The sequence below is a fragment of the Corvus hawaiiensis genome, chromosome 1, assembly GCF_020740725.1.
Source record: "Corvus hawaiiensis isolate bCorHaw1 chromosome 1, bCorHaw1.pri.cur, whole genome shotgun sequence".
In the NCBI taxonomy this organism is placed as follows: domain Eukaryota; kingdom Metazoa; phylum Chordata; class Aves; order Passeriformes; family Corvidae; genus Corvus; species Corvus hawaiiensis.
In genome coordinates this window covers 38,387,221-38,414,824 of record NC_063213.1, presented here as the reverse complement: position 1 = coordinate 38,414,824, position 27,604 = coordinate 38,387,221, and the positions used below count along the sequence as shown (strand labels likewise).

At 37.1% G+C, this 27,604-nt stretch overlaps 1 protein-coding gene and 1 long non-coding RNA gene across 3 annotated transcripts in view; one reads left to right on the top strand and one right to left on the bottom strand.

Annotated features, from left to right (window-relative positions):
- The window catches only part of OSBPL10 (oxysterol binding protein like 10), a 112,970-nt gene that overhangs the window by 60,631 nt on the left and 24,735 nt on the right, over positions 1-27,604 (bottom strand). For both annotated transcript variants that reach the window (XM_048301352.1, XM_048301342.1), the window contains exons 2-4: positions 21,234-21,415; positions 19,404-19,483; positions 7,825-8,016 (exon numbers count right to left, since the gene is read on the bottom strand). In XM_048301352.1, the coding sequence (XP_048157309.1) occupies positions 7,825-8,016; positions 19,404-19,483; positions 21,234-21,415 (454 nt within the window). The remainder of the gene's footprint in view (positions 1-7,824; positions 8,017-19,403; positions 19,484-21,233; positions 21,416-27,604) is intronic.
- On the top strand, positions 140-27,241 carry LOC125324883. The gene is made up of 2 exons (XR_007203143.1): positions 140-355; positions 26,960-27,241. It is a non-coding gene; the product is annotated as an uncharacterized LOC125324883 (long non-coding RNA).

Sequence of the window (27,604 nt, the reverse complement as noted above, 5' to 3'; positions counted from 1 at the left end):
ATTTCTATGGTTACTTTCTCCTTGAGAGCATTTATATAAGTACCTTCTGTACTTAATATCTGAAACTTGGCCAGCCACCTAATATTACACTGTCATCTGTTACCACTGAGAACATTCAAAAATATCTTCTACTTAATTTAATAAAAATAGCATGTAAGTGTGGGTTAACAAAATGGCCCATGTATCTTGGAAGCAGTAATTTGCATTACAAACAGAGTTGCAGAAGGTGGCCCTTGTCACCCTTGTTCAGGGTTTGCTGCGAAAATCACTGCTGCACCAGCCAGCCACCCAGAAACCTGCACTGGAAACAAGACCATGAGATGTGATACCCTAATCTGAGGAAAGATTTACTGAGGTATGTTTTCTTTAAAGCTTCATTTTCAAACTGAGAACTTTGATTTTAAACTAGTGCAGTATTTGTGCTATAATTGTGAAAGAAAACAGCCCTGTAGTTTTCCAAAAATGCAGGTATGTGTATGATATGCTATGCTGTTTTACACATGCACATAAAACAGTTGAATTTTGTACATAAAGCAGAATTAAGTGGCAGTTTTGAAGGCACACAAACCGGAGACTGAATTCTCTTCAAATGTGACTTCTCTCAAGATCCCTTGGGAACCTACCATTTACTGGAAATGTAATTAAATGTCTTAATAACTGTAAAGAATAATTTTGGCTTCTCTGCAGTTGCTTAAGAAAATGAATGCTGCAGCAATCTCTGAATGTAGTTATCATACATACTGTATTATCCCTAATTTATAAATTGCCATTTATTAAATGATGGAAAATTATCATCTTTGCACATGCTCAATTACTGCTCAACTACAGGCTGAAAAGAAACCATGAAAAGAAGCCATATTTGCGCTACTCATATTTTTCAGGGTTGGGGGGGGGGGGGGGGGGGACGCGGTAGGGAGAAATATCAGAAATAATGAGCCAGGTTCATTCTTGACATAACCCGTATGGACAAACAGTGTAATTTTAGTAGAACATTTGCTCTATGATTCCCATAGCAACCTTAATTCTCCCTGCCTGGGTATCTGAAAGCCAGGATGACTCAACCTTCATATGAATACAAAATCAAATGCACAGAACAAAGTGTAGGTCAGGAAGATGCTACTTCAATGCACTCTTAGTGACCTCAAACATACTGCAAACACAAGGTAAAGGTTCAGAGATCAGAGAAGTATTCAGCTCATGTTTATGTAATAGTAACAATTGGTTTATAGTATTAGAATAATTTCCATCTCCTCATCCCCAAAGTAAGACAGTTAATGCTACTAACTGAGTAATTTTTGTAAGCACATGTACATTTACTACTCCAGGAGGTACTAGACTGACACTGTCAGAGATTTAAGCATCCCATTTACTCCCCAAGGAGACATGTTTCTATTGATCTTAGCAGTACTAACTTGAGATAGAATAAGCAGATACAGGAGATGAGAAATCTATAGACAAGTCAAACAGCCTCCGAAGAAACTGCCACAGAAGGCACCAAATAACTGCATCTGTTCTACATGCTCTCAGTCCTGGTTTTCTGTCTAGGGAGATGAAGGGCAGGCAATCACACAAACATTGCTGTATAGCCAGAAGAACATTTCCGTGTGCTCACAATGGTATTTTCATACTGTACAAGGATCACATGTTTCTAGAACTGGGGCCAGCACCAATTCAGAAGAAAGTGCAGAGGTAACACTTGCAGCTGCCCCTTTTAGACCTCATGTTAGGTTTGAAACTGGTTTATACTGTTACAGATTTAACGCCTCTAAACAAATCATAATTGCTCCTGTTAAAACCCAGCTGGGAGCAACCCCTTCAGTATCAGTGAGCTCAGGGGCAACTGAGCTGTTAAATGTAGCTGTAACACGAATTTGTATTACAACACTTCTCAATTCGAAAAGTATGTCTAAGCACAGTTAAATAGTAGTAGCTGTAGTATAACTTACACTACCATGTTCTGTGCCAAATAAATATCAACTAATGAATTAAGGCTTAAGGCCATTCACTTTAAGTATTGACTTCAATGGACACAAAACTGACACAAAGGTTTTCTGCTGTCTTTTCTTCTGCTTCACTTTTCTTCAAGCCAAGAAGTATCCATTGCTTTCTGCGAAACAGCTGGTTTTGGTTTGAGTTTTTTCCAAGCACTTTCACATTACCTGTTTTAGAGTGGAGACATTCTTCCCTGTTTTTCACACCCAGATAATTAAAATGAAAAATTTCTGACAGTGAGATTGCAGACAAATGGAAGTGTAATATCTACAATACATACAAAGCATAGATGCAGTGTTATGAGGATGTAAAGACTTTGGTAACACACCTCATTTTCCAACTAGCCTCCATACTTAAAGCATAATCCATAGCACCTATTGTTAAAGACTACTTATCTTGTATATGATATGATGCACTTGATGAAAGATGATCAATAGGATAAGCCTTTACTAATTTATTAGGTATAGTGGGGGGGTGCAGGAAGATATTTTAAATACAAGTCCAGGAAAAAATGGAGAGTTATAACTAACAAAGGCTACTCCTCTGTGTTCTTTCCCTCCCTTTTCCAAAATTGCCACTCACTGTACCACCATATTATTTCCTCAAATGAACAGAAAACAGGACACTTGGATTTCAAAACTGAAACACTTCCTGCAGTATCTATGAGAGATGAAATACCCTGGTCAGTCCAACTGTGAAATCTGTCTAGAGTGTATTTACTACACTAATTCTGAAATGCAGGAAGACTCTAGTTAAAAGGATCAGCCACAAACTGCCATGAAGAAAACATCACAAAGCTACCTTTTATACTAAAATATGTCTAGAAAGAAAAATGGACATGTTTTTAGTTAACTAGTTTTATACCTGACTAACTAAAGCACAGCAACACAGACTTCAGCAGTGCTGTTGTAGCTGCACTCCACAGTTATCAGCTCTCCCCCGATAAAGCACCCACATTACCAGGCCAGAAAGACTGAAGTTAGCACAGTTTAGCACCCCATCCTACCTCCATACCTTAGGTGAACATGAGATCATTTTCATCTCCTAAAAGCAAATATTTGATTTATTACTCATGCAGATGTAATGGTCATCTTTGTTACAAAGCTAGCTCTCATTTTCCTGCACTCCAAAACCAAGGTGAGAACTGCCAGTGAAAGCAATGATCTAGTATATAGCATTTCTCCCCACTTTTACAAAGTAATTTTACACAAAATTAGACACATACTGTCAAAAACACTTAACATTTTAACAGGATTTTTAAATGTTCTTTGTGCATACTTTACACTAAGCATGATGTCTTGCTCAAGGAGCTGAATTTTTTTCATGCACCCTTATTGCACAACCTCACAGAACCTCAACACTATGCCAAAGATCTAGAGCTACAGCATTCTTTCTGCTAGGACTCACATTAGACCTTATCCATTGACCTTTCCATGTACACACTTTCAGAGAAATGAAAGGAGGACAAAAAAATTGAAATAAAAAGCAAAACTTGACTTTTTCAAAGCTGCAAAGTAAAATCTGGCATAGGTCAAAAACCATCAAGATTTCCCCCACTACCAGCGTGAACACTGACTACAAAGCTTTAACATCAACACACAGCTTAGTGTATGTCTTCACATAAAGTCCACACGCGTGGAAGTCCTGCAAGTCTGAATGTTTCCCCACGTGGTTTAAGCACTGCATCTCCTCTTTCACCTACAATGCTGCCTGTGCAGTGCTGTAATTCTGTGACACAACAAACACTTCTCCACGGACAACACCATCCATTTTTGCTAACAGTAGCTAGTCACAGTTCCTAATTTTGCTATCCAAATATTACAGTGATCTGAAGACATTCACTTCTCACTTGAAAAATCCTCGGAAGTGTTTTAGAATCATCTCCTTCTCCTAGTAACCACATAAAATTGGACAACTGCAGCCTCACAAAATTGCTGGTAAAACTCACTCCATGAAGCCCTAGGTGTAAGTCCTAGATTTCCTGATACTGTAAGGGAAGAAGCAAAGAACTACCACTACTAGCTGCGTAATTCCTGCAGGAATCAAATGGTAACTGTGTTTATATATGGAAAAGGACATGCAAGAAGCAGTAGGACTGTCATCTTACCAAAAAGCAATCCTTTCCAAGTTCTGGGACTGCCCACTGGCACATAAAAGAGATGTCACACTGGTGGAGGCCCTGTGAAATCTGGATCTCACTGTACCAAATGTTCAGAAACCCATGCAGATGACTAGTCAGGGCATCAAAAGTTGTAACAAGCACCACATTTCAAAGGGATCAGAAAATCCTTCACTGAATTTTTTAAATTGTGGAAAGAAATATTTCTCTGGACTGCAGTTTAATTTCTCTAAATGTCTGTAAATAATTAATATAAATTACTACAAAATCTTCACACACTTGGTTCTTTAACAACAATGGTAACACTGCCAGAGATTGTACAAGAGTCAGACACTCTCAGCCAACATAAACACCATTCTGACCATTCTGTCACTATTATTTAGTTCAGTGACAGCTAAAATTTAATATGAAGGGTGATGTGGCCACTTGGCTTAACCTTCCAGTTGATTTTAACCACCTATAGTTAACAAATCTGAAAGCTTAACTCTTATCATAAATTTCTAAGAGGATAATAATATCCACAGTTTTAAAAACAGAATTAAATTTCAAGACCATGGAGACTTAGGTTACCATAAAATCACTTACTAAAAAATTAGCTCAAAGTACCCCTTTAATGCTAAGTTATGGTCCAAATAAAGAGGATCTCCAATAATTCTGCAAAAAGTGCAACACACTGCAGATCATTTCTCACAAAGTAATGTATGGTTAAGTTTAGTTTTGATGTAACATCCCATAAATCAGTGTAGACTGGACTATTAACACCAAATTAATATAAGCAAAAATCTGATTTAAGAGAACAATATTAAACAGCATAAAAAATTACATTATGATGAAAAGTAATGCGCCTGAGCTCCTTTTCAATTCAACACTATACAGAAGTAGGTCAAGTATTAAAACATAAATTTTTAATAGCAGTCAGAAGCTCCATACTTATGCTCAATTTTAACTTATCAAAATTTGGAAAAAAGGTGAAATTCTAATTTTACAACAGAAACATTTATTACATGTGCCATTTTGCAGACCTAGACAGTTGTATTTACTATATTTATACATTTTTGCATGTCAGTTAGGTGTTAAATAGACCTCTTTGCTACAATTAGTTTCATGCTAAAATTTGCTATGCTGTTAAAAATAAAACTAAATCAGCCAGAACAAACCACAGAAGGAAACAATGTTACAATGTCACTCTTACTATGAAGTCAAAAGAGAGGAAAAAAAACAATCAAGTATTACCAAGCATCTTGCATTATATAAAATATAGGAGTATATTCTTGAAACATGGAGAGACACTTCACTTTTTTACAAATAATATGGCCAAACCAAGAGAGTTCAGAATTGAGTAGCAATTTCAAGTTCAACACTTTCTCAGAAACATTGTGCAAGCTAGCAAAGACCACATGTCCCAAGGGAAGGATGCCCCTTTTTGCAGCATTACTGTTTTTCGAAGAGCTCATATACAGCATTACCATACCACAACACTGCTGTGAAATTTAAAACACACATGCTTCCTCTCATTTTCCAGCAGCAGATCAGCTTTTTTCATTGACTCAACTACTGTATTTTGTAAGGTGTAAAATTAGCTAATGCAGTCCTATTTATAGAACAATTTTAAAAAAACTTTTTTGCATGTCAAAGCTTCAATGACATCATTCAATAAGGGGAACACCAATATTGATCTATAATCCTTTTGCAGTCTCTTCCCTTCATCCAAATCATACCAAACAACTTTCAAATAAACAGCAAAGATTTAGGTGTTGAGGAAGGGATTAACTTTCTCTTACTGTACTTTTAACTCCTATTTTTCATTGTTTCAGATTACAAAACAGGATTAGAACAGATTTAAGCGCACTTTTGTGAAGGGCTCTGGAGGTACCTCTTTACTCATAAAGTTAACAAGGGAGGGTGGATCTAACAGTCACCCATTGACTCTCATACGGAACAAGGATACTCCCTGAAAACACAGGTATCATATACTCAAAGTCTATTGGATTCACTCTGGAAAAAGGGGAAGAAGGACATGCACAGAGTATGCTGTTGAAAAAAAATCTGCTTTCTTAACCTGGAAAAAACAGACTTATCCTTTCACAAGATGGAAACAACACCAGCAGCCACTTTTTACACAAGACTGGGATAGAAGGCAGAAAGTCCAATTTCTCCACTGTTACACTCTTCTTTAAGAAGCAGCACACACGCACACAAAATATCCAGTACATAAAAAAGGTGAACTTCACACATCGCCTTATAAAATTTGCTTATGCATCATTTATCTTAGAACCATTTTCCCTCCCTGAAAAGCACTCACTTCTTTTAACTGTTACTGTATCTTCAATATCTAAGGGGTTTTTTTCATTATTATTGCAGCCTTCTAAAAGAAACTGGTGCTGCAGCTGAGGTACCACTCACATCAAACAGAACAAAATCGTTACCTTCCATCTTTACAGATTGAAGTCCTGTAATAGTTACCTCTTTTGGAATCACATTGCAAACAACTGAGTCAGCAATTCACTGGCCTTTTCTGCAGGGATGATACCTGACCTCATTGTTTTTCTATAGGTGAGTATTTATTTCTTCCAAGCGTAGTTCTTTGCAACTGATGGCTTTTTCCCTTCCCAACTTACTATGACCAGCACATACACTAATACTCTCTTTTAAATTGCTTTCAGCCTTACTCGGCTTCATTTGACAAAATTGCAACAGCTCCCACTGTTGATTTTATTATAGGTTTAAAGTGCACTCTGAATTCAACCTATGAGAGCAAATACATTTAGTACACTAGAAACAACTTGGGGGAGATGATTGGTAGACAAAGACAGGGTATTTTTGTAAAAAACAAACAGATATTTGTTTTCTATAATGTAAAGAAAATGTGGGTGACATTCAGACAGTGAGCTCTTCATTTTTAATGTTAACTAGAATAAAAACAAGCATTCTTCATCAGGATGTGCAATTTAAGCCTTCACTGAGAGCACATCCCAAGAATTTATTCAAATTCTTAACATGAAAGACAAACCAAAACATCATAAGGGATGAAAGATGAAAGTGTGTTCTGTGAAAATCTGCCATAATATTTAAGCTTAAAGCTCGGTACTATTTTTGTTGTCTGGAAGACAGACTAAAATCAGTATAAGTTAAATTTCCTAAACACTGGTACAAACAGGCTTTAAAAGAAACATGCTTTCTTCCTTGGTTTTCATGCCTTTGATACACACAAACCATTTTTCCATTGCAAGGCCAGTAATATAAACTTGACACAAAGGCAAGACTACAGCAGTACAGCAACAAACTGCTGAGTGTGGGGAGCTATGCCTCCATTCACACATTCATCAGACTTATTCAAGAAGTTTTTTCCAGCTACATTTAAATGCTTCAGGGCCCACTTTCCAATCGGAAAGGTTTTGCTGCACACAGCTTCAAAGAGATTTTTCCCCAGTAATGAAACACCACTGCAAAGTCTGGGAGCTGTAGCCAATCTAATTCATTTTTTAAGCATGTGCACACACCAATTTTAACATCAGCATAAAAATATCAGTATACACCTGACCTGAAGCTGAACCAGAACTAAAGCCCACCTCTTGCTCAGCAACGGGATCAAAACAAAGCAGTCATCAAGTAGGAAACAAAGAAAATCTTTAACTTGTCAGACTCGATTGCTTATTCTAAAGCAAAGTAAGCACTTCCAAGTTACAGCAAAACAGCAGATGTTTCTCTCTTACCTCTCTGACTTCATGGAGTTGACCAGATCGCTGGCTCTTCACTCTTCGAGCAGCTGCAGGTGATTTGTGATGTGTGATGGTTACAACAGTTGGCCCGCTTTGATTCATGTGTTTCTGGCCACTTGGAGATGCAGAATTAACTGTCCCAGGTGGCAGCAGAGACGAACTTCTACTTCGTGAGGATGAGATGCTCTAGAACAAGCAACAGGATTGCGGTATTAGCAACCTTTACATTAGTAATAATTTACAATTCAGGCTATACGTTTGTATTGTTCAACTTTCCCCACAAACCTAAATCTGGAGGTGTAACTGATTTATTCCTTCTGAACCATACGCATTGCTCAGCAGAGATGTTCTTGGAAACATTAGAGCTATTGCCTTTGTTTCCTGGCTTGCCTGAAATTGGCCTTTGCAAAAATCTTCACAAATTCTTACATAATAACATGCTGCTTAGTTCTTACAATCCTACTTTTAGGAAAGCTTAGGAAGGATTTTGCAGACAGAGTAACAACAATGCCAACACAAATATTTTTTATGAAACCATTGACCTACAATTCACCAAACTGGTGTGAACAGCAAGGAAAAAAAAAATCTTAATGCTTTCATTCGATGAACTTCTGAAGCAGTGTAGTATTGTTTTCAACATCAGATGCAATTTTGGCAAGGCCAATCCATACACCAATTAAACATTAAGATAAAAGACAAAACATGGCTTGAAGAAATCAACTTGTTTTGGAATAAGCTTGTGATAAACCCAATATACAAAAAAGGCCAGAAATAAATCTCCAACAGTATCTGCAGTATGAATACCTCTAACATACAACCTATAAAATCAGTCAGGATGTTAAAGAACTTCTTCTCTTTTTATCTAACCGTCTGTCAGTGTTGCTATCTCCGTTTGTTCTCTGCAGACCTCAAACACAAATCATCCTGGAGGTATACAAGACACCAATTCTTAATCAAGCTCAGATGAGCACCAGAGCACCATGGGACATCTTATATAAAAGTGCAATATAAAAAAGCTTTTCCCTTCTATTTGAACTGTTGATTGCATCTGTAAGGTTAAAACAGAGTATCTTTTACCTCATGAAACACAAACCAATTCAGAGAGTAACATTTAGTAGCACTTTAAGACAGTGAAGTAAATACACAGCTCCATGGGTAAAGCACTTTTTCACCTCTCCTACAAACCCTGCACAAATAACAGTGGCAACCTACAGCACTGCTAAGACAGTCACCATCAACATGAGATACTTCTCCTGCGCCTGCTGGTGAGTGCACAGAAGTACTCCTCGAGTATAATCTCTCTTCTTATACCTTACAGGTCACTTTTGGCAATTTTGTGGTAATTTCATCAAAATACTTCAAACCAAGGTGTACAGGTTCCAACTAGCACTGGAAATAGTCAGGCCTCATGTTACCACCACACTGACTGTAAAGGACAAGGCAGATTATCTGGCACTACCAAGGAGAAGGAGGGAAAGAAAGAACACAATCCCTCTGCCACCGCCACACAAAACTAGACTTTAGATTTTTGAAGGTTTAAAAAATGGATTATCACATTGCCAGTGTGCAAAGAGCTGCTAATCTCATAGAAATAATTATTATTCCATTGGTCTAGACTTAACATTTACAAATGCTTCCAAGAATGATGGTCTGACTGTTTTTGAAATTAATATATTCTTTGCTACCATGGCCAATAAGATTACCAATAATAAGCATCTTTTCAAAAATTATCCATCCTGGCTGATAAATCACAATTGCATTAAAACTGGATTTGACTCTAAGGCAAAAAAGCAGCACGAGGTGTAATTTGTCAGAAGGGCACAGAAGGTTGCCAGGTTTATAATTCATCTTCCATTTGAAAGCATGGCTTAGACATAACTACAGTTAAAATAAGAGCCAGATGAAAAGTTATTTGGGAGAAAAAAGGGGATAAGAGAAACTGAATTTCCTTTTTTAAATGCATGTTCCACAGAAAAAGGGTATTCCTAGTATATAAGAGCAGAATATACTTCACTAATGTTTGTTTTTCAAACTGACTAGCATCAGAATACTTCTAAACTAAATTTAAGGTGTAGAGGAAAAACAAGATCATTTTAATTTTTTAATTGTAAAATCAACTTATCTTCCAGGTTAATATGAGTTATTTTTGTTTTAGAATTAAATCCTTTGAGAATCACTGACATTTTAGTATTATACTACCACAATAATAAAAATACACAGCTGCTACTTTCACATAGCTAAACAGATCCTAAAATTCAGACAAACAGCAGCAGTGCAAAACAGTGAGTTTGCCCATTAGTTTCACTTAAAACAAAAAAAATTCTGTGAGAGGTAGAGTTTTATTATGTTTTGATTTTCTTGATGGAGAGCTATAGATCTGCACATAACAAAAGTAACACAAAACATATATTGAAAAATCCATGCACAGGTTCTATACACAATCAAGAAGGTATTCTAGGAACAAGTCAGCTTTCAGGAAAAAACAAACCTGCAAAAATAATCTTATTTAACCCGCACACTTTTGAGAAATACGTTCATAAATTGAAATGCATACACATTCTAAAGTTAGTATCTACACTATTTATATTATTTGGTAATACAATGCTATTTTTCCTCAAGATAGGGTTTCCAGCTGCAGTGAACCATCTGCAGCTGATCCATGGATCACAACAGACAACTGCTGACTGCAGCTCCTGCCCTACATTTTCTCCCACGTCAACTAACATGATATGCCTTTCACCAAACCCCATTTACACTTGAGTCATAAATTTGATAGTGAACTCTTACTACAAAAGTTGCTAGCTAGCTGCCATTTTTTTTAACTGGTTATGTAAGTAATGAACACACTTCCAAGAAACAGGCATGTCCATCATTTGAGTCTCTTAATCCAGATCAGGATTTTTTCCCCTGCAGCATTTGCTCTAGTTCAGAACTCACAGGGCTACATCACCTACGCTCCTGAACTGTGACTAGAGACAGAAGAGACTGTGGGACCACAGTGCATTTAAGATGGCTTTTCCTAAGTTTTGCCAAGGTATGTGGCAGCTTACAGCAACTTCTGGTGAACAGTCATTTAGGGTGCGGAGTTTGGGGATCAGTGGAGCAGGAGAGAAAAAACAGAAAAAACAGCCCATCTCTAGTTTCAGTCATGGGTGAACGCTCTAGTTTCAGACAGCTCAAGAAGGCTGTCCTGCTATAGGGACACTAGGTAGACTCAAATCTCTACATACACAAGCACACAGCCTGGCAAAGGTTGCCCATAATCCCCTGCCTGGTGCGTGTGACACTCAGCTCTGTTGTAGGGCAAGGCATGGAGCTATGGGATCTCCAGGGAGATATCACCTCTGCCAGCGAGTCTCCTAGAGTCCCCTGCTTCTCCTCGCAGCACAGAATAGTTACCAATCCTATGTAGCTCATCCAGTCAGAGAGACTGGATTCTGGAATTTGCACATACACAGTCTGTGAAAAGTATCAGAGCCAAATACATTGGTTCATGATCAGCTCCTACAGGTCTATAAGCAAGTTCTCCCCACCTCTTTGTTTTCTGTCCCTTTATACCCTTCATCCATCTTTAGTGACCCAACGTTTCCAAACAATGTGCCAGAAAATTCCACCAGCCCACAACACAAATACTCCAGCACCTAAATTTGGTATTACCCTTTAGAGGGTATCTGTAACCTACAAACCTTAAATGAGCTTAGCACCAGGACCTCTGTCTACCCATGAAGCTATCTCTAGGCAAGGCCCCAGACAAACACAAACATTTGCATCTTAAAACTTGCAAAATCAGTCACAGTCAGTATGCATGTGAATGTCTGCAGGAGGAAGCTGTTATAACGACTCAAAACCTTTTCAAGTTGGACTCCATTCCTCCACTGCCTCAGAGAACAGCAGCAGAGCACTGTGTCTGCTGCATCCAAGGAAACGGGGGAAGCATCCAACTCCTTCTGACAGCTTCTTCCTGTCACTGCCAGAAGAGAACTCCAGGAACTGCATACTCAGACCCTCAGGCACTTTTGAATTTTACAGCACATTGTCAACACCTATGTCCTAGCCAAATACTTGACTCCTCTTTTGCAGAATTTCTTGAGATTAAACACTGGGAATGACAAGCATCCCTTTCGCATTGACACACAGCTGTGCAAAAATCAGAATTTTCCGTTTTTGTTAAAACGTTAAAACCTATGTGAAGTTTTCCACTGCTAAAAGCACTGTAATTATACATCATACCACAACAGTCATTAAAGTCACTCTCACAGGAAATCAAAGCAATGATGGGCCTGTATGCCTAATCCCCCGCTCTTCCCCCAGCACTGCTCGTATGACCGATCTGCCCCTCTAATTATTATCACATATGATTTTCTTTGGTCTCACTGCTTTCTGGCTCACAACTAAATAAATAAAAAGACAGCGAAAAGTCTGATGAAAGGAAGTCATAAGCTCTTCAACAATTAGTGCATAGTGCCAATAATGAATCAAGAAATCCACAGGCTGAAGCAACCCAAAAGGACTGCAAATTTTCTTTCCTGAGGCTACACTTTACCATTGCGCCAACATTTCGTCTGCTAATAAAATGAAGCCAATAAAAGAATAATAAAGCTGCTAATAAAAGATTAATTTGTAACTTGCATTCATACGGGTTTTATGACCTAAAGCTAGCTAAAGTATGCTTAGCTAACACAGATTTGGGTTAAGATTTTTATTTTAGTAGACTGTCCATCCCCAAGACAAAAAAGATACTGCTTTTGATCCAAATGCTTCCATTTGGATATCAAAAATCCTAACAATTAAAATAACGGAATTACAGAACAGTAAGTTTGAACTATACTCCTGTTTTCATGACTCATTCTCCCTGGAGATTGCCCTTCCTGCTCACAAAGAAGCTGAAGTGTTTTTCACCATTTACCAGAAGCAAACAGTTTTATTTTGGAAAGTAAATGCAATGTTCCAGAGATCAACAAAATAATTTCTGAAGTGAATTGTCATATCTGTTTATGGTTGATAATCATCATTTTCACAGGCACTGTGCCACAGATGTTTTTCTCAGAACACTAAATAACAAAATGACACTCCTTTACTCCTCTGCATATATACAGCACAGAAAACCAATCCCTGCATGCAGTTTTAGAGCTATGGGAAGTCACATACTATTAGAAAGTAATTACAATTTTGAGACACCACCATTCAGTATTTTAATTCCCATCTACTTCTTTTCCAATGCATCCTAAGTAAACAAACACTGATAAAAGATAAATGTAGACACAGTTCTGCTTCATTTACATTATAATCATTCACAAATATTAAAATGCAAATGACAGAATCTACATAACATTCAAACTTCAGCACTGCAAAGGGACCAGCTTATGATATTTTGCACATTTCTGTCAAGCACCACCTATGGTATTAACTTTTCTGATAGAATATCATAGTGCTTCATCATCTTCAGTAAGGCAATATATGTCTTTTTCTTAAGCAAGAGACTATGATAATCATTCCACCATAAAATCTTTTCTTCATCAAGAATCATTTGAGCTAGTTCATGTTCAATCCTAAATGGATTTTCTTCTATTTCTGTAGAAAAATTCTGGAAGCAACTCTTCTTTTCATGAAGCTTCCAAAGGGAGCAAAAAAGATGTCAAACACACACCTATCAACAGCCAAGCACTGCTTCCTTCTCAGCCTCACTACTCTAAGGATTCCAGTGCATGTTTTAATTAGAAGTGCAATTCTTTAGTTGACTTCTATAGGTCAGGGATAAGACAAGGAAGCAGACAAGCATACCAATGGAGGGAACAGCAAAGCTCAAAAGGCAAAGCAATTTGATGTACACAGAAGAATCAAAACAACACTGAGAAAGACCTGAAAATTTTCACTAATCTGGCTTTATGAAAACAGTTATCATGCAGATGTTAAAAACACACAGCCAATGATCCAGTTAGAAATGTAAAGGTATCTCTGAGGCCATTCATTAATAAGGCAAGAAGAAACCCAATAAAAATGAAAGTTCTATGATAGCCATTCTTCCAGCTGTGGAGAAAAATTACTCATCTGCCTCATAATGATTTGATAAAAGTGTTAAGTTTGAGGCATTACTGCAGGTGCTGTTTCACATTACAGCTAAACTGCTACTGCAGTTGACACTGAAAGGGGCAGGTTTGGACTTTTTTTTCCCCCACCATTACTCCAAAGAGGTAAGCAAGTAGAGAACCAGAGAGAGAGACACACATTCCTCAGAGAGCTGGTCAGAGAGCTAAGCCCTTCTTAGTAAGATGCCATTTTTTCTGTTTCTGATGCCCAAGTTAACACAGAACCAGAAACATCACAAAACCCACAAAAGAGGTGGCAGCAGAAGGAAGAGAATTGGACTGCAATTTATAGCTGCACGGAATCAGCAAATGAGTTCAGCTTAAAGATGAATCCACACCATGCAGTTTTAAGCAGCTAGCTTACTGTGCAGCTCCAACTAAAAGCTGAAGCAATAGAGAGTCTGTCTCCTTATTCTAACACAGACCTAAGTTGAAAGTTACCATCTGAGCACAGAAGCTACTTCACAAGATAAAGGTTCTGTTCCCTGTCACATTCCTGATACAGACACACTGAGATATAAAAGGGTTATATGCAAATCCAGCAACCAGTCGACACACTGGCATTAAGAGCTGGTTTAAAAACCTGTGTGCTTGTTTTCATTAGTGCTTTTACAGCCACAATCATTAAACACTCAAGAAAAAAGGAGTATGAAACAGAAGAACTAAAAAGCTTGTGACAATTTCTGGATACAAAATTATTCTTGGAAGTTACCACAGAAATTATGCATAAGCCTACTCCTTCTTGAAAGCATTTTATATCACTGAATTCAAATTTGACTAATGCTTAATTAAAGCTTGTACAAAATATTCACTTAGAATAGTCTAAAAGAACCAGCAATCCTATCCAGACATAGATTTCTTCCAATACAGTTGATTTGGCACTTGTGGAGGTTGAGCAATCTGTAATTAAGTGAAATGAAACTTGCATGGGAAGAACATTAAGACTATCTGACAGCATGGGAATTATTTGCCAGAGAACACTTTCCTTTTACTGTTTTTTTTTAGCATTACCATGTAAAATTTAATTAAAACAAAGTCAGAGACTTAGCTTGTGTTACATCCATTAACTGTATAGCTCACCTTCGGACCATTCATTAGGATACAACTAAATTTAGTGTTTAGTATACAACGTTTTCTTTCTTTTTTCAATCACTTCTCTATTTAATTTCTTTCACCACTCCAATCCCCAGCTGAAGCTTTAAGAACAGTCATGACAGCAAGTCATTCAGTAGCATTTTGAAGCAGGCAGTAGCTGTGAAAAAGAAAGGAAACCAGTGCTGATCTAGATCCAGTGCAGCAAGAAGGAATGCTCTTCTCTGAGTATTTCACAGAAACAGTGACACAGCTTCAGCTTTGAAAAACATCCTCCAAATTATCATGTTTTTCTATGAATTCCCTTCCAATAATATCTATTCAAGATTTAAAAATGTGTTCTCTCTCCAGTATGAAAGACCTGTCACTAAGAGTTGCTTCATTGGTATTCTTGGGAACCTTCCCACTGCTTGCCTGGTTATCCCACTATTTTTTTCACATTTAAACTATATCCCACTTGCATAACATAAAATATACCCATCACTGCATATTTTTCACTTCCCATTCTACCTCCTTCAAGAGTATGAATCCTAAAGAACAGCTCAAAATTTCTGCATCTCAGTATTCCTGTGAAAAAGGTGAATTTAATCTGTAGAAGAAGCTAGGCACAAACACTCAGGTTCCAACTTTCCAGATGCTGTTCCCAGCAGAGACAGATTCTGGATTCTGTTCAAACTCCAGAAGCTCAGAACACATGAGTATCTGCCTGTTCCTAACAGCACTATGAGAGACAGGTAACTTGCAGTTTTCACTTACTACAGCCCTTAAAGTATGTGGAGAGGGAGGAATAAAGAGATCCAGCCCTGCTGCCAGCAGAATAACAAATAACACCATGACAGTCCTATCAATGGCAGAGCTATTTTAATAAAACCCAAACCCACAGATTTTTGTGAAGTCCTCGATTATGCCAGAGTAAGTCCAACATATACCCTTCTCTGTGTCATTACAGACCTTTCTATGTAATTCCAGTCCCTTCGCTAAACACAAAAGAAACAGGTGGCTAAAAATAGCAGAATGCTATTTTATGTAAATTTAAAATATTTAATAGAGCATGTTTCTACTCCCATGCTAATAATCATTTAGTATAAACTACCATCACCTACAAGAGAAAGAAAGAAAAAAAAAAAAATCACAAAGAAATGAAGCAGTTCTTGCTTCTCTTACCTCCTACCAGGCAGTGGTTCTGAAGTAAGAAACTCTGAGGAAAATTAAAAAAAAAAAAAAAAAAAAAAAAAAATTTTTTTTCTAGTTTCTAGAATTTCTGTGAAGGATTACTACCTTGTAAACAATATCTGACCTCCAAAGTCTAATCATTGCAGCATTAAAGCTTTTGATTCCTTCCTTTTATAAATAAAAGCAGAGAGAAGTTTTTAAACTTACTTGTAGATGAAATTCAAGTTAGTCCTACATGCAATGCTAAAACCAGGTATAATATTCTTCTCTGTTAATACTCTAATACTGAGAAGATAGGAGGGGGAAAAGAAACAAGCATATTAAAACCAAGAGATATATCTTGTCACAAGAAAGGTTTCTAGGAACAGGTAAGCACAAAATTGCTTCAAGTACAGTCCACTTCTGGAGTAAGAAGCAGAGTCATCAGTGGTCTCATCAAAAGCACATAAATTCCCGACACTTTATTTTTTGGACTGTTAAGTTTAAACATACAGAAGATATATATCCTCTATTTGCTCTGTGGCTTACAAAAGTAGAGAATTAAAAGTGCTTCACTAACAAAGCACTTTTCACATGTGAAAAGTGACCTAGCCTGATTTGTAACACAGAACTAAGAAAAACAGTTTTCTTTAGCATTTCTATTTTCAAGGTTCAAGCTAATTAAAACATCTCTATTCCAAAGTGCATCCATACTCCAACTTCCTATGCCAGGTTTCTGTAACTCATCGGTCTTTAAGAAAAATGCAAGAACCCTCTTCCTATTATCTGAAATACTCTTTCATTTAGTTCCTCTGGTACATATGTCCACCACCCCTCAGACACGGAAATCCTTTTATTTTCTTGCACAATGAGCATAGGAACCAGGAACAAACCACAGCATTGTTGGTCACTATGCAAGAATACAAATAGTCCAGTGAGATGCTCCCCATTCTAAGCCCTTCCTGTTTCCAAAAGCTGTGCCTTAGATCTTCTGTGACAGAAACTCTCTGTATTTACTAGCTTCCCACTCATTTAGCCAAGACTTCCTAATAACATTTTGCTTTTCAAATACTTTTCAAAACTATAAACACTTTTGCCATCCAAAGCATCCCAAAATAATCTCCACTTTCTATTCATGTCCTTTTGGGGTTTTTTTTTGGTTCTTTGTTTTGCCTGTTTTCAACTCCTTTTCTTTGAAGCTCCCCATACCAATATTATTATTAACAGCTAGCAAATACTTCCTATTCAGCCACTGCAGAGCACTTACTATACTGATTTGCCCTTTCCATTCTCATGACCAGAAAAAAAGACTACAATGAAGTCAAATTTCATCACACAGAGTTCATCCTGTACAGAAGAATAACAAGTATGATGAAAAGTACTTCATTTTTCCCATTCCAATTTTTCACTTCAGAAATGGAAGGGGACCGATAAAAGTATTCATGGCAAGTACTGACAGAGTTAGAGCAGTCTAAGTATTATCCCTTTTGTTTCCTGATAATTTCTAAAATTTTGTTTGCTTTCTTTGGACCACTACTAACCGCTGTTTATTTTCACTGTTGTAACACCATGATTTTTCTCTTGACACACTAATTAATTCAGAACAAGTCAAAATACGTAGATACTACTACCAACTGAAGGAGTTCAATGTGGAAAGGTAGCCTGAACAGAAATTATTACTAATTATTACTAAACTATTACTAAGTGCAACAGTTTTTACCTACAGAGGAAATGTGATCCCAACTTCAGTTATACAAACATCAGCTTCAACTAAATTACTGCCATTCTAAATGAGATTTTGCTATTAAAATAGAATAATTTCTCACAAGCAGGCAAAAGAATAAAAACAAAGCCAGTATTAAGGAAATAGTATAGAAATTAATAGAGTGTAGAAGAGTAAGAATCCGTATGCCATTGCACAAGTCTCCCATATCATATCACAGCAGTTTTACCTCCTCATCACAGTTACATTATAGATGCTCTAAACATTTAAATGCATTTAAGAAGCGAACAGAAAACATACTGAGGAATAATTCATTGATGAGAATTGAGTATAAAAAGTTTATATCACTGGCACAGGAGCTGCAAATCAACAGCAAGTGTTAGAGTACCCTGATCAAGTAGCATTGCATCTTTCTGAGTAGTACTGGGCCACATCTGTATAAAAACAATATTGAATTGCCATGCATAAGAACTTTAAAAGTACTGAAATACTCAAGCTACTTAATTCTCCTTCAAAAAGGGTTTTATTTGTACCCCAGTTGCTTCATGAAAAGTCCATATCAGTCAAAAAGAACAACAAAAGGCTGCTTTTACTTCACTAATTTGAATAAATGGAAGTCTCCTAAAAACACCATTCATCTTTTCAAAGCCCAGCTTTTAAAGATACTGAGGATCACAACTTTGACTGCAGTTAACAGAACACTGATATTCTCAACATCTCAGAACAGTGAGGAATCCTTTCAGCTTGCAGCTATATTCATTTCTTAATATAGCAAACAATTAGTCATGAGAAAAGCAATCTTTTTTTTTCTTGTAAGGATATCAACAGAAATGCTTCAAGGACTGAAGAGCAGTAATTTTTGGGTGCAAGGCTTAGCACTAACACCAAAACCATAAATGAAGACAAAAATTACTTATTTCTAATGGAGGATTTTGTTTATTTTTAATATCTTCCACTTTCAAAGTGTATTAGAATTTAAACAGATTCATGCCATTTTTACTTAGAGGTAGGAGACAGCCTCAATCCATCATTTTGCTATTTTTCAAGTCTACATGGTTGGTTGTTTTACCTGTCCAAAATATTTAGCTATTTGAGGACAAAATTGTGGGCAATTACTTCCAAGGAGACGTAAATAATATAAATCTTCATAAGATGAGCTCTTTCCGATTCTGTAACAAAGATGAAGACTGGCTGCTGCTAACATCTATCTGAAGTTTCCTATCATAAAAGTGACTAAATTTCATAAAATTAAACTAATATTAGTTAACACTTTTAAATACTAATCAGGACATCACTCAGTACTCAACCATGCACTTCATTAATTTCTCATAAATAGGACAATGTTTATTTATTAAGATGGCCTGTTCCAGTTAGTGACAAATGACAACTTGCTGCTTTTACTCAAAACCCTCTAAACATCCACCCACTAATTACAGCAGTCAATCTATCATCCAGATCATGCTGTTCTTCACCTACACCACTTAAAACTTGATAGCTACTTCTCACTCTTAATTATTTACCTTAGAATCACTTTCCTTGTGATGTTTGGCACAGGATCGAAGCTGAGTTATCCAGTATTGTTTCTCCTTTGCATCAGCAGCTAGAACAGAAACAAGAAAATGCAGGGGATCCCACATAAATCAATACTCTTTTTTGCACAAGAGGTGACAGAGCAGGGCAGAGGGGGAGAGATTAATTATTGATTAGGATGCAGTATAAATCCTAACTTATGCTACATAAGTACGCTTAAGTTTTTCAGAGCAACAAATCTAAACCTGTACTTAAAAGGCTATGGCCAGTTGGAAGAGATAAGCTTATGAGTCTTCTTCATAGTTATCTCCTTTACATTAGTAAAAGCAGAACTACCTACCTCAAGATGACATTTTTGTTTAAAATTTTTCATCCACTTTTGTTTTACTTGTCTGTCTTTGTGACAGACAAGGGCCACACCATAGTATCTGAATCCATAAAAGCTCTACGCTCTTGGTAGCTGTCAATCAGCTACCAGACAAGCTACCAGTTCCCCAGATACTTAAGTGCTGCTCCTTTAATGGAGTTCAACTAAATCTCTCCCTAAACCCATGTCATGAACACACAAAGACACAGGAATAAAAATCACTATTTCCTCCCCCACATCTTTAAAAACCAGCTTTAAAAATTACTGAAGAGTTTGTCTGCTCTTAGATGGCTCCTGTGTAATATAGTAACTCTGTTTAGGAGAGAGGCTTTTTTTTTTCTTAAACAAACAACTACTACAGGACTCCTCATTAAGTCACAATGCAGAGTTGATAATTTCAGTATTTTCTCTTACTTCCTCTGCTATTGAGTATCTTAATGGTTATTGACTCAGCATAAAAATTGTTTACTGATTTTAATCAAATTCACAGACATCATTAAATTTAAAGCAGCATATTGTAAGCATTTGATAATTTCAAGTGATTGAAAAAGCATAATGAAACAACAAGTGTTCATGATTTCTAGCTGTGCAACTTTCAAAGCATTTTAACAGAAATTCTCCCTGGCTGTTCATGAATTCAGTTCTGTGTATGAAAGAGCAACACACTGTACCACAGGGGACTTCTGCATACTCGGTCCTGCTGGACAACTGATACACTGTGGTCAGTATAAAACTAAGAATACTTTTGTTACAGTGCATTACATGTCATTTTTTTTTAATAACAGTTTATTTTTTATATATTGTTTTGATATGAAAGCATCATGATCGAGCAACACCTTACAATCAGAACACTGCTTTTTTTCTTTTTTTTTCTTCCTTTTTTGTAAATATTCCAAAGTAACTTCACTTCTATATGCCATATATTGTCTGTCTTATACTTGGGAACAAGGGAAGGGAAAATTTCATGTTACAGGTGCACTCAATTACTCCAAGACTGATAAGAACATAACATTCTAGCAGCCTCCCACTGACATTTTTCCCTTCTCTGACCCATCATCAGATTCATTACTGCACGTTATCTGCAGGGTGGTGGCAGGGGAGAACAATACTAGAAAACAAATGTTATGCTGTGGACAGCAATGAAAGCAGCTTCTTCTTCCTTTGGAAGCAAATAAGATATAGCATTCAATCAAAATGCCACAGTAACAGATTACAGAAGCCACTTTGAGGTACCTTCCAGCCCTGAAAGTCTATACATTGTAAAGTCACATGTACTAAACTCCAGGTCACTCCTCCACTGTGTTTTAAAAAATGTATAGTATAATAGAGCTGTATAGCCACTACTTTCTGACAGCACAGGGAAGTAAAAGAGAAATGAGACATGAGAGAAGAGATGCAGAAGTGGGAGTGGGAGAGGAGAACAATTCAGCTGGCACTGTGAGCAGCACTGTACCTCTTAACTTGTACATCTCTCCATTAGCAGAGTAGACCACCAACATGTGTGGCACTTCATCACTGGGTGATATTATAGCTCCAGCTAAAGACAAGGCTCCTCGTGGCTTCGGGCTCTGGTTTTTAGTTTGTTCATTCATGAAATACTGCAGAATCCCTGTCTCAAAGTCCAGCACAAAGTACCTGTTGAAAGAAATTACAAGCATATTGTATTTCTGCAGAAGTTTTTCATGCATTTACCCAAAGAAGGGCACACATTGATCTTAAATCAAGATCATAAATATACAAATGAGGGTAAAGTAATTTTTGTAGTCACAATTTTATAAGGTACGTTTATTTTGATCATTAGGCTAGGCTTTTCAGGGGTAGGTGATCTATTCTTTTATTCATAACGTAAGCCATTGCGCAATAAACCAACAGCTAGGACCGAAAGATCACACAAACCAAAAATAAACTAACTGGGTTGCCCAAGTGCACTAAATGAAAGTAAAGGTGTTTCAAAGTTGGTGGGTCAGCCCCAAGAAAACTTTTTTTTTCCCTCACAAATATACCTATTTTTCACAACAGCACAGATCCTAAATTCCATTTCCCTCTGGCAATCTTCTATGCTATTACACAGAACAATGATTTAACACTAACTGTTGACCAAGGGGGAACAGACAGCAACCTCCTGGCTCACATGGAGGTCAGTCTGCTATGACCCTCAACAGACTAGAGCAAAGATCACACAAATGCAGGCCACCCCCTTAGCTTCTTAAAAAAAACAGCCCTAACAATCTGGCTAATCCCACTAATGTGAGCATTTGTAATACATACTATTTGTGACTGTTCCTCCAAGATAACATTATCACAGGTCAATATTTTGGAAACTGTGATTATTCAGACTCTTGTAGCTTTGTATATCCCAAATTTGCTCAAGTTACCCACTTTGTTTTGAAAGAAGCATTTTGTCTCAGCTCTTTCACAATATCCCCATACGCAGAATATCTCTAACCTTTCCCATCGCAGAATATTTCCAGGATTGTCTTCACAGCCTGCAGTTATTGGTGCTGGTCTGCTTCTCTCTTTATTCACACTAAGTAAGTCTGGACATTATGCAAGCAGTTATTGCCTAAGATTTATAGAGTTTCAGACATTTTGCTTGGGACCCCTTCCTTTGCCGTGGTTATGTTTAACTCTACTGCCACTGCCTTCGCATCAGAGCAAAGATCAAATTCTCTTTCAATTCTTACAGATTAACAATCCTCTCCCAAAGAATTTTAAGCTAGGGCATCACTACACCCTTCACTTCTGCCCTGACTCCATCTCCCACAAGCACTTCTGCATCCTTTCCCTCAGGAAACAAATGGAAAGCCTCCCTTTTCTAATCATGTAGCACATCACTTCACCTTCCCTCTACAGGTTATCTTCACCACAAAGAAGGACTAGAGGAATGGCAGGCTGAATGCCAACCACATTTTCATTAGCAGAGTTAAAAATAAGGATGCCCTAAAAAGGAAACTGTCAACATTTCAGATTACCTTACTGACTTGTATTGTACCAGTTCATAACCTCCCTGTTGTGTTTGACTCTTAAATTATTTTAAAATACTAGTCTCCCACTCACAAAGCATTTTTTCTCTTCAGGTTGCTTAGTAGGAGAAAACAATGCACTTAACTGCAGAGGAAAACAGCAGAACTGGAAAACTTTTTTTTTTAGAAGTCAGACTTGTAAATTTCATAGTAAATTTTAATTTTGCTTATTCTCATTTTTCCTTGTCCATTTTGGGAATATTTGTTACATACTTAAGAGAAAAAGCAAAGCACTAGACAGAAGTGATGCCATGCCCCTGAGGAAATTACACAGTAGCTTGACCCTAGAGCTAATGCTTCTCCCCGTCATCTCCGAGCTCAGCAAACAAGTCTAGACTTTACATGCAGTGATGTTCATTCCGAACCTGTGCCATCTTCATTATAATTTCATTGTCCTTTTATTGTTCAGGTACAAATCATTTATTTCAGCCTTTGTTATTTGGCCATTTTTAATTGGTTACTACCTCGGAAATCACCACTGTGGTTACTAAAGCACAGCTCTACAATTAACAAAAGGAGGAACAACAGCTGGAGGAGAAAAAAAAGGAAAGAAGAGGAGAGGCAAGAAAAAGTCTCTTTTTCTCCTATTAAGACCAAAGGGTTTGGGGAAAAAAGTGCCTCTGAGTCTATTAGAACAGAATCTATTAAGTTACATAAACACTACAAGCACTTCAGCTCAGAAACTTTTGCATGCTAGACCAGCAAAGCACTCCCGGAACGACTGTAAGCTCCACAAAAATGGGCTTTGCATTGGCTTAAAGCTACCCCAGGGAAGGAAACCAGCCATTCGAGTACAGAATATACCTTTACCAGCATAATGACATCAGACAGCAGCAAATTCTGCAATTCCCAAACACAGAGACAGCATCCTTCCACATCCTTGTTATCACAGCTACAGCAGCAGTGTTAACTGGACCTTCTAGCCAACCACAACCTATTTTATGTACAGAACATCAGCACCAGCCCTGTACCTTAGGTTTTTTGTGATGATGTCTTAGAAGCCTGTAAAAGCAAGCAGTGTTTCCAGTAGAAATCAAGCAGTAATTTTAAGAAAGAAAAAGGTAACCAGTTCTCAACAAGCCCTCACATCACCCTCAAGTATCCTGCCTTCTTTCTTATCCCAAAAGAACCAGGAACTTTTCACAAGCATCTTGGCCGCAACACTGTTCACATCACATGGAATCAAGCATTTCCTTTTCAAAGGTTATGGTTTGATGTGCAACTCCCCTCTTCACCTTCCACAAAGTGATATCACACAAAAAGACAAGAATAAACTGCACAGACAACCATAGCCTCACAAAAGAAGAAGGGAGATAACACACTTAGAAAACTGCTAAAAGGATAAAAAAAGCCCAGAGAAGGAATAAGGAATTAAGTGTCAAATCAAACAGTGCAGGGCTTCATACAAAGGAGGTGGAGGAGGGAGGAACACAAAGAGATAGGAAAAACAGGAGCATCTTTCAAAAACATTTTCTCGCATCACAGACCAAATGATGACCCAGTTCAGACCATCACAAAAACACAGAAGAAACAGAGGCCAGAGTCTTTCATTAACTGAGGATGGAAAAGCATTACATGTATAAAGCAGAACAGAAGGATACGTGTCCCATTTCAGAAGCGCTGTGCAGCTGAATCAAAAGGACAGGGATCTCTTTTAACTTCTAAAAGTCATTTGTTCTGCCTACCAGGGAAATAACAGCACTAACCTCTCTACAGCTGATTCATCTTGCCACCTTACCATTATTTCTCTACTGGCCTTGCTCACATTTACCCATGATGTCATATTTCTGTAATTAAATCTCAGATACCACTGACAAAAACAAATGTACTCTTTAGACAACAGTCAGGCAGGAGGAAGCAGAGCCAAGTTATGTCATACTTGTTGTACAAAAAATTAGTGCTACAGAGAAATTGTGAAATAACTGTTACTGAAAGACATTTCCAAAAGACAGCTGAATTTTTCTGTTATTCCAAAACCAGAATAACTTTTTTTTTAATTAATAGTCATTAAAAGAGTCCATCTAGAGGTAAGGTAGAAAATCACCACTTAAGCATATTTTAAGCAGTTTTAACTTCTTAAGCACAGTTCAGAAGAGACTTGTAAAATTACAGGCAAGAAAATGCAGGCTACTTCACAAAAGAAAAGCCAATAGATTTCTCACTCCAGATTCAAATCCATTCAAAGACTAGAAGCTTCTTGATCCTCTGGCCCAGCTTCCCTGAAACTCCTCGGATCCATCAGGATCCTCTGCCATTCCAACCAAATGCAGAGCCATTACCAACTGACATCAATTACAAGCGAAAACATTCACCCCACTCTGCAAAGCTGAAGTCTGACACTACCAGAATTCTTACATTTTAAGCCACCCAGGAGTTTGTCAGTATGGCCTGACGACAGTTTAATTCTCTTTTACTTCCCATATTTCAAAATCAAATCCCTCTCTGCATAAATGCTAAGTATTATAAATTCTACAACTGTCTTAATTAAACACTCATTGTGTTTCACCATACCCTTCATCCATTCACTCATTCATTCATAGTCATTTAAAAAAATTTTAAGATGTCAAGCAGAACATGCATGACAAGCTAGGAAGTGTAACTATGCTGCCTTCTGAACTCTTAGAAGGGAAGGGTCAAACACTCTACTAATAAACTACTTCAACCGGGTTTGCTTCCACTAGTATGAGCATTTATTATAGTAATAATCATAAGATGCTCATATAATCATACAGTATTACAATAATTCATTATTAGTTCCCTATTCAAGAAGACTTGAATGACTATGCTTTAAGGAGTGATAAAATGCTGGTAGTATAGCAGGAGATGGAAGTGCTCTACCACTAGAGCCTGTCAACAAAGAACATCAGCTAAACAGGTCTTCCATGAGAAAAACTGACATTTCAACAGTATACCAGATTTGAGGCAATAGAGAACTTTCTTTTCTAAATTTTAAAAGACACACGTAAGTATCAGAAGCACATCATACGAACATTTCCCATGTAATTTACTCACCTCACTGGATTGAAGAATTTTAATTTTCCCATTTCCAGTCAAATTAATCATTTCCATATTCTCCAGGGGAAATTAATACTTTGGTAAGTAAATAATAAAAAAATAAATCACATTTCTACATATTTCATCATTCAATTACACATTATAACATAGTGCACTGCTCCTTGAAGCTATCACTTGGATGCAAACCCACAACACACCCTAAAGTATGCTCCCAACAGAAAAAATACCTCAAAATAAGTTTCTCCTTTTCTTCCCTTATTCTGAAAATATCCCAGAAACCAACCATCTGAACCCATGTTTTCACTACTCTGTAATCCCAAGAAGTTTTCAATGTAGGATTGCTAAATCTTTCCACTGTGTAATGCATTCCTAGCGATTTGAATACTCCTCACACCCTTCTTTCCCAGTTAAGTCAGTTTTCTGGACCAGATTTTGTACAACTTCCAGTTTGAATCCATAACGTGTAGAGGTTTTTTATACAGATATTTTCAGCTGGACAACTACAATTCAGTTTCTGACTCAGTCTTCTAGAACAACCTCACCTCTTTTGGAAAGCAGTATTGTATTAATTATGTCCTTGGGTTCATAGAGGTAGCCTACACTGGAGTCCATGCTTCATAGTTGGACTCTGTCTAATCCCAGACTTCACGCTTAAAACTGGTATGGATGTCCAAATACTGCACACTAGCGCAGACAAATCCTTCTGACTAAAGACAAAAACCTTCCATTTTTCCATCATTTCCAAACAATAAAATTCTTTTCATTATATAATGACCTAACACAGCAAGTACTTTTGGATGGACAGGGATGCTGGGTTGTTTCTACAGCAGGCTAGCTTTGTTTTAGCTTTTTGGAGATTTTTTCCCAGCTATTTATTAACGCATTGATGAATAGAGGAACTTTTCTTTCTAAAACACCACTTTAGGTCTTCTGGAGACATCTTTCCTCCTAAGCCAGTCTCACAATACATACTTTATGATCTACTTTTTATTTTGTTTTAGCCATAAAAATGCAAATTGTTTAAATAAAATACATTTATTTGAAACAGGACAGTATTCACCCAGATTTAAAATCCTAATAGGCAGCATCACCTTCCCTACCACATTGGAAAAGTAACAATTCTTGTGTTTTCCTTTCTCAGGCTGCTGAACTCATCATTCCAGACAACATGACAAATACTATGCTCTACTCCATACTTCAGCACCAAATTAACTCAAGAACAGAAGCAGCCCACAATAGAAGAATTCTATAGAATTCCCTACCTTCTTCTTCAACCACTGTTCTCAACATTTCTGAATTTCCAAACACGTTTTCCTTTTGCTCCATTCCGATCTCCCCCCAGTCACTGCCAGCACGTTTTCCAGTGATTCCATAACCCTCTAAATGAAGATTTTCAAGAATAAAGAATCAAACTATTCTGTAATTTTCTTCCTTTTTTTAAAAAGTAGTTTTAAAATAAGTAAGAACTGTGGGATAGAAAGTAAATTACGGTGTCAAAGAAAAGCAAAATTTATGGCTCCAGTAACTGAATGAAATGTTGCATAGAAATATTTCATTTTTAGGAAACTGTATCTTATTAGGACATCCTGAACACCACATTTAAACAACTGTTTCTTTTTTTCCCCTTTTACCTTGATCCATAAAATTAATGGAATTATTCAAGCCAAGAAGGATAAAGCACAGCACACACAGATTTGACAGCCAAGGTCTTTATTATTAAAAAATTGTCTCCAAAGTTGTCATTTAAAGACTGATGATCAGGAGAACATGCTTACATTTCAGTAAC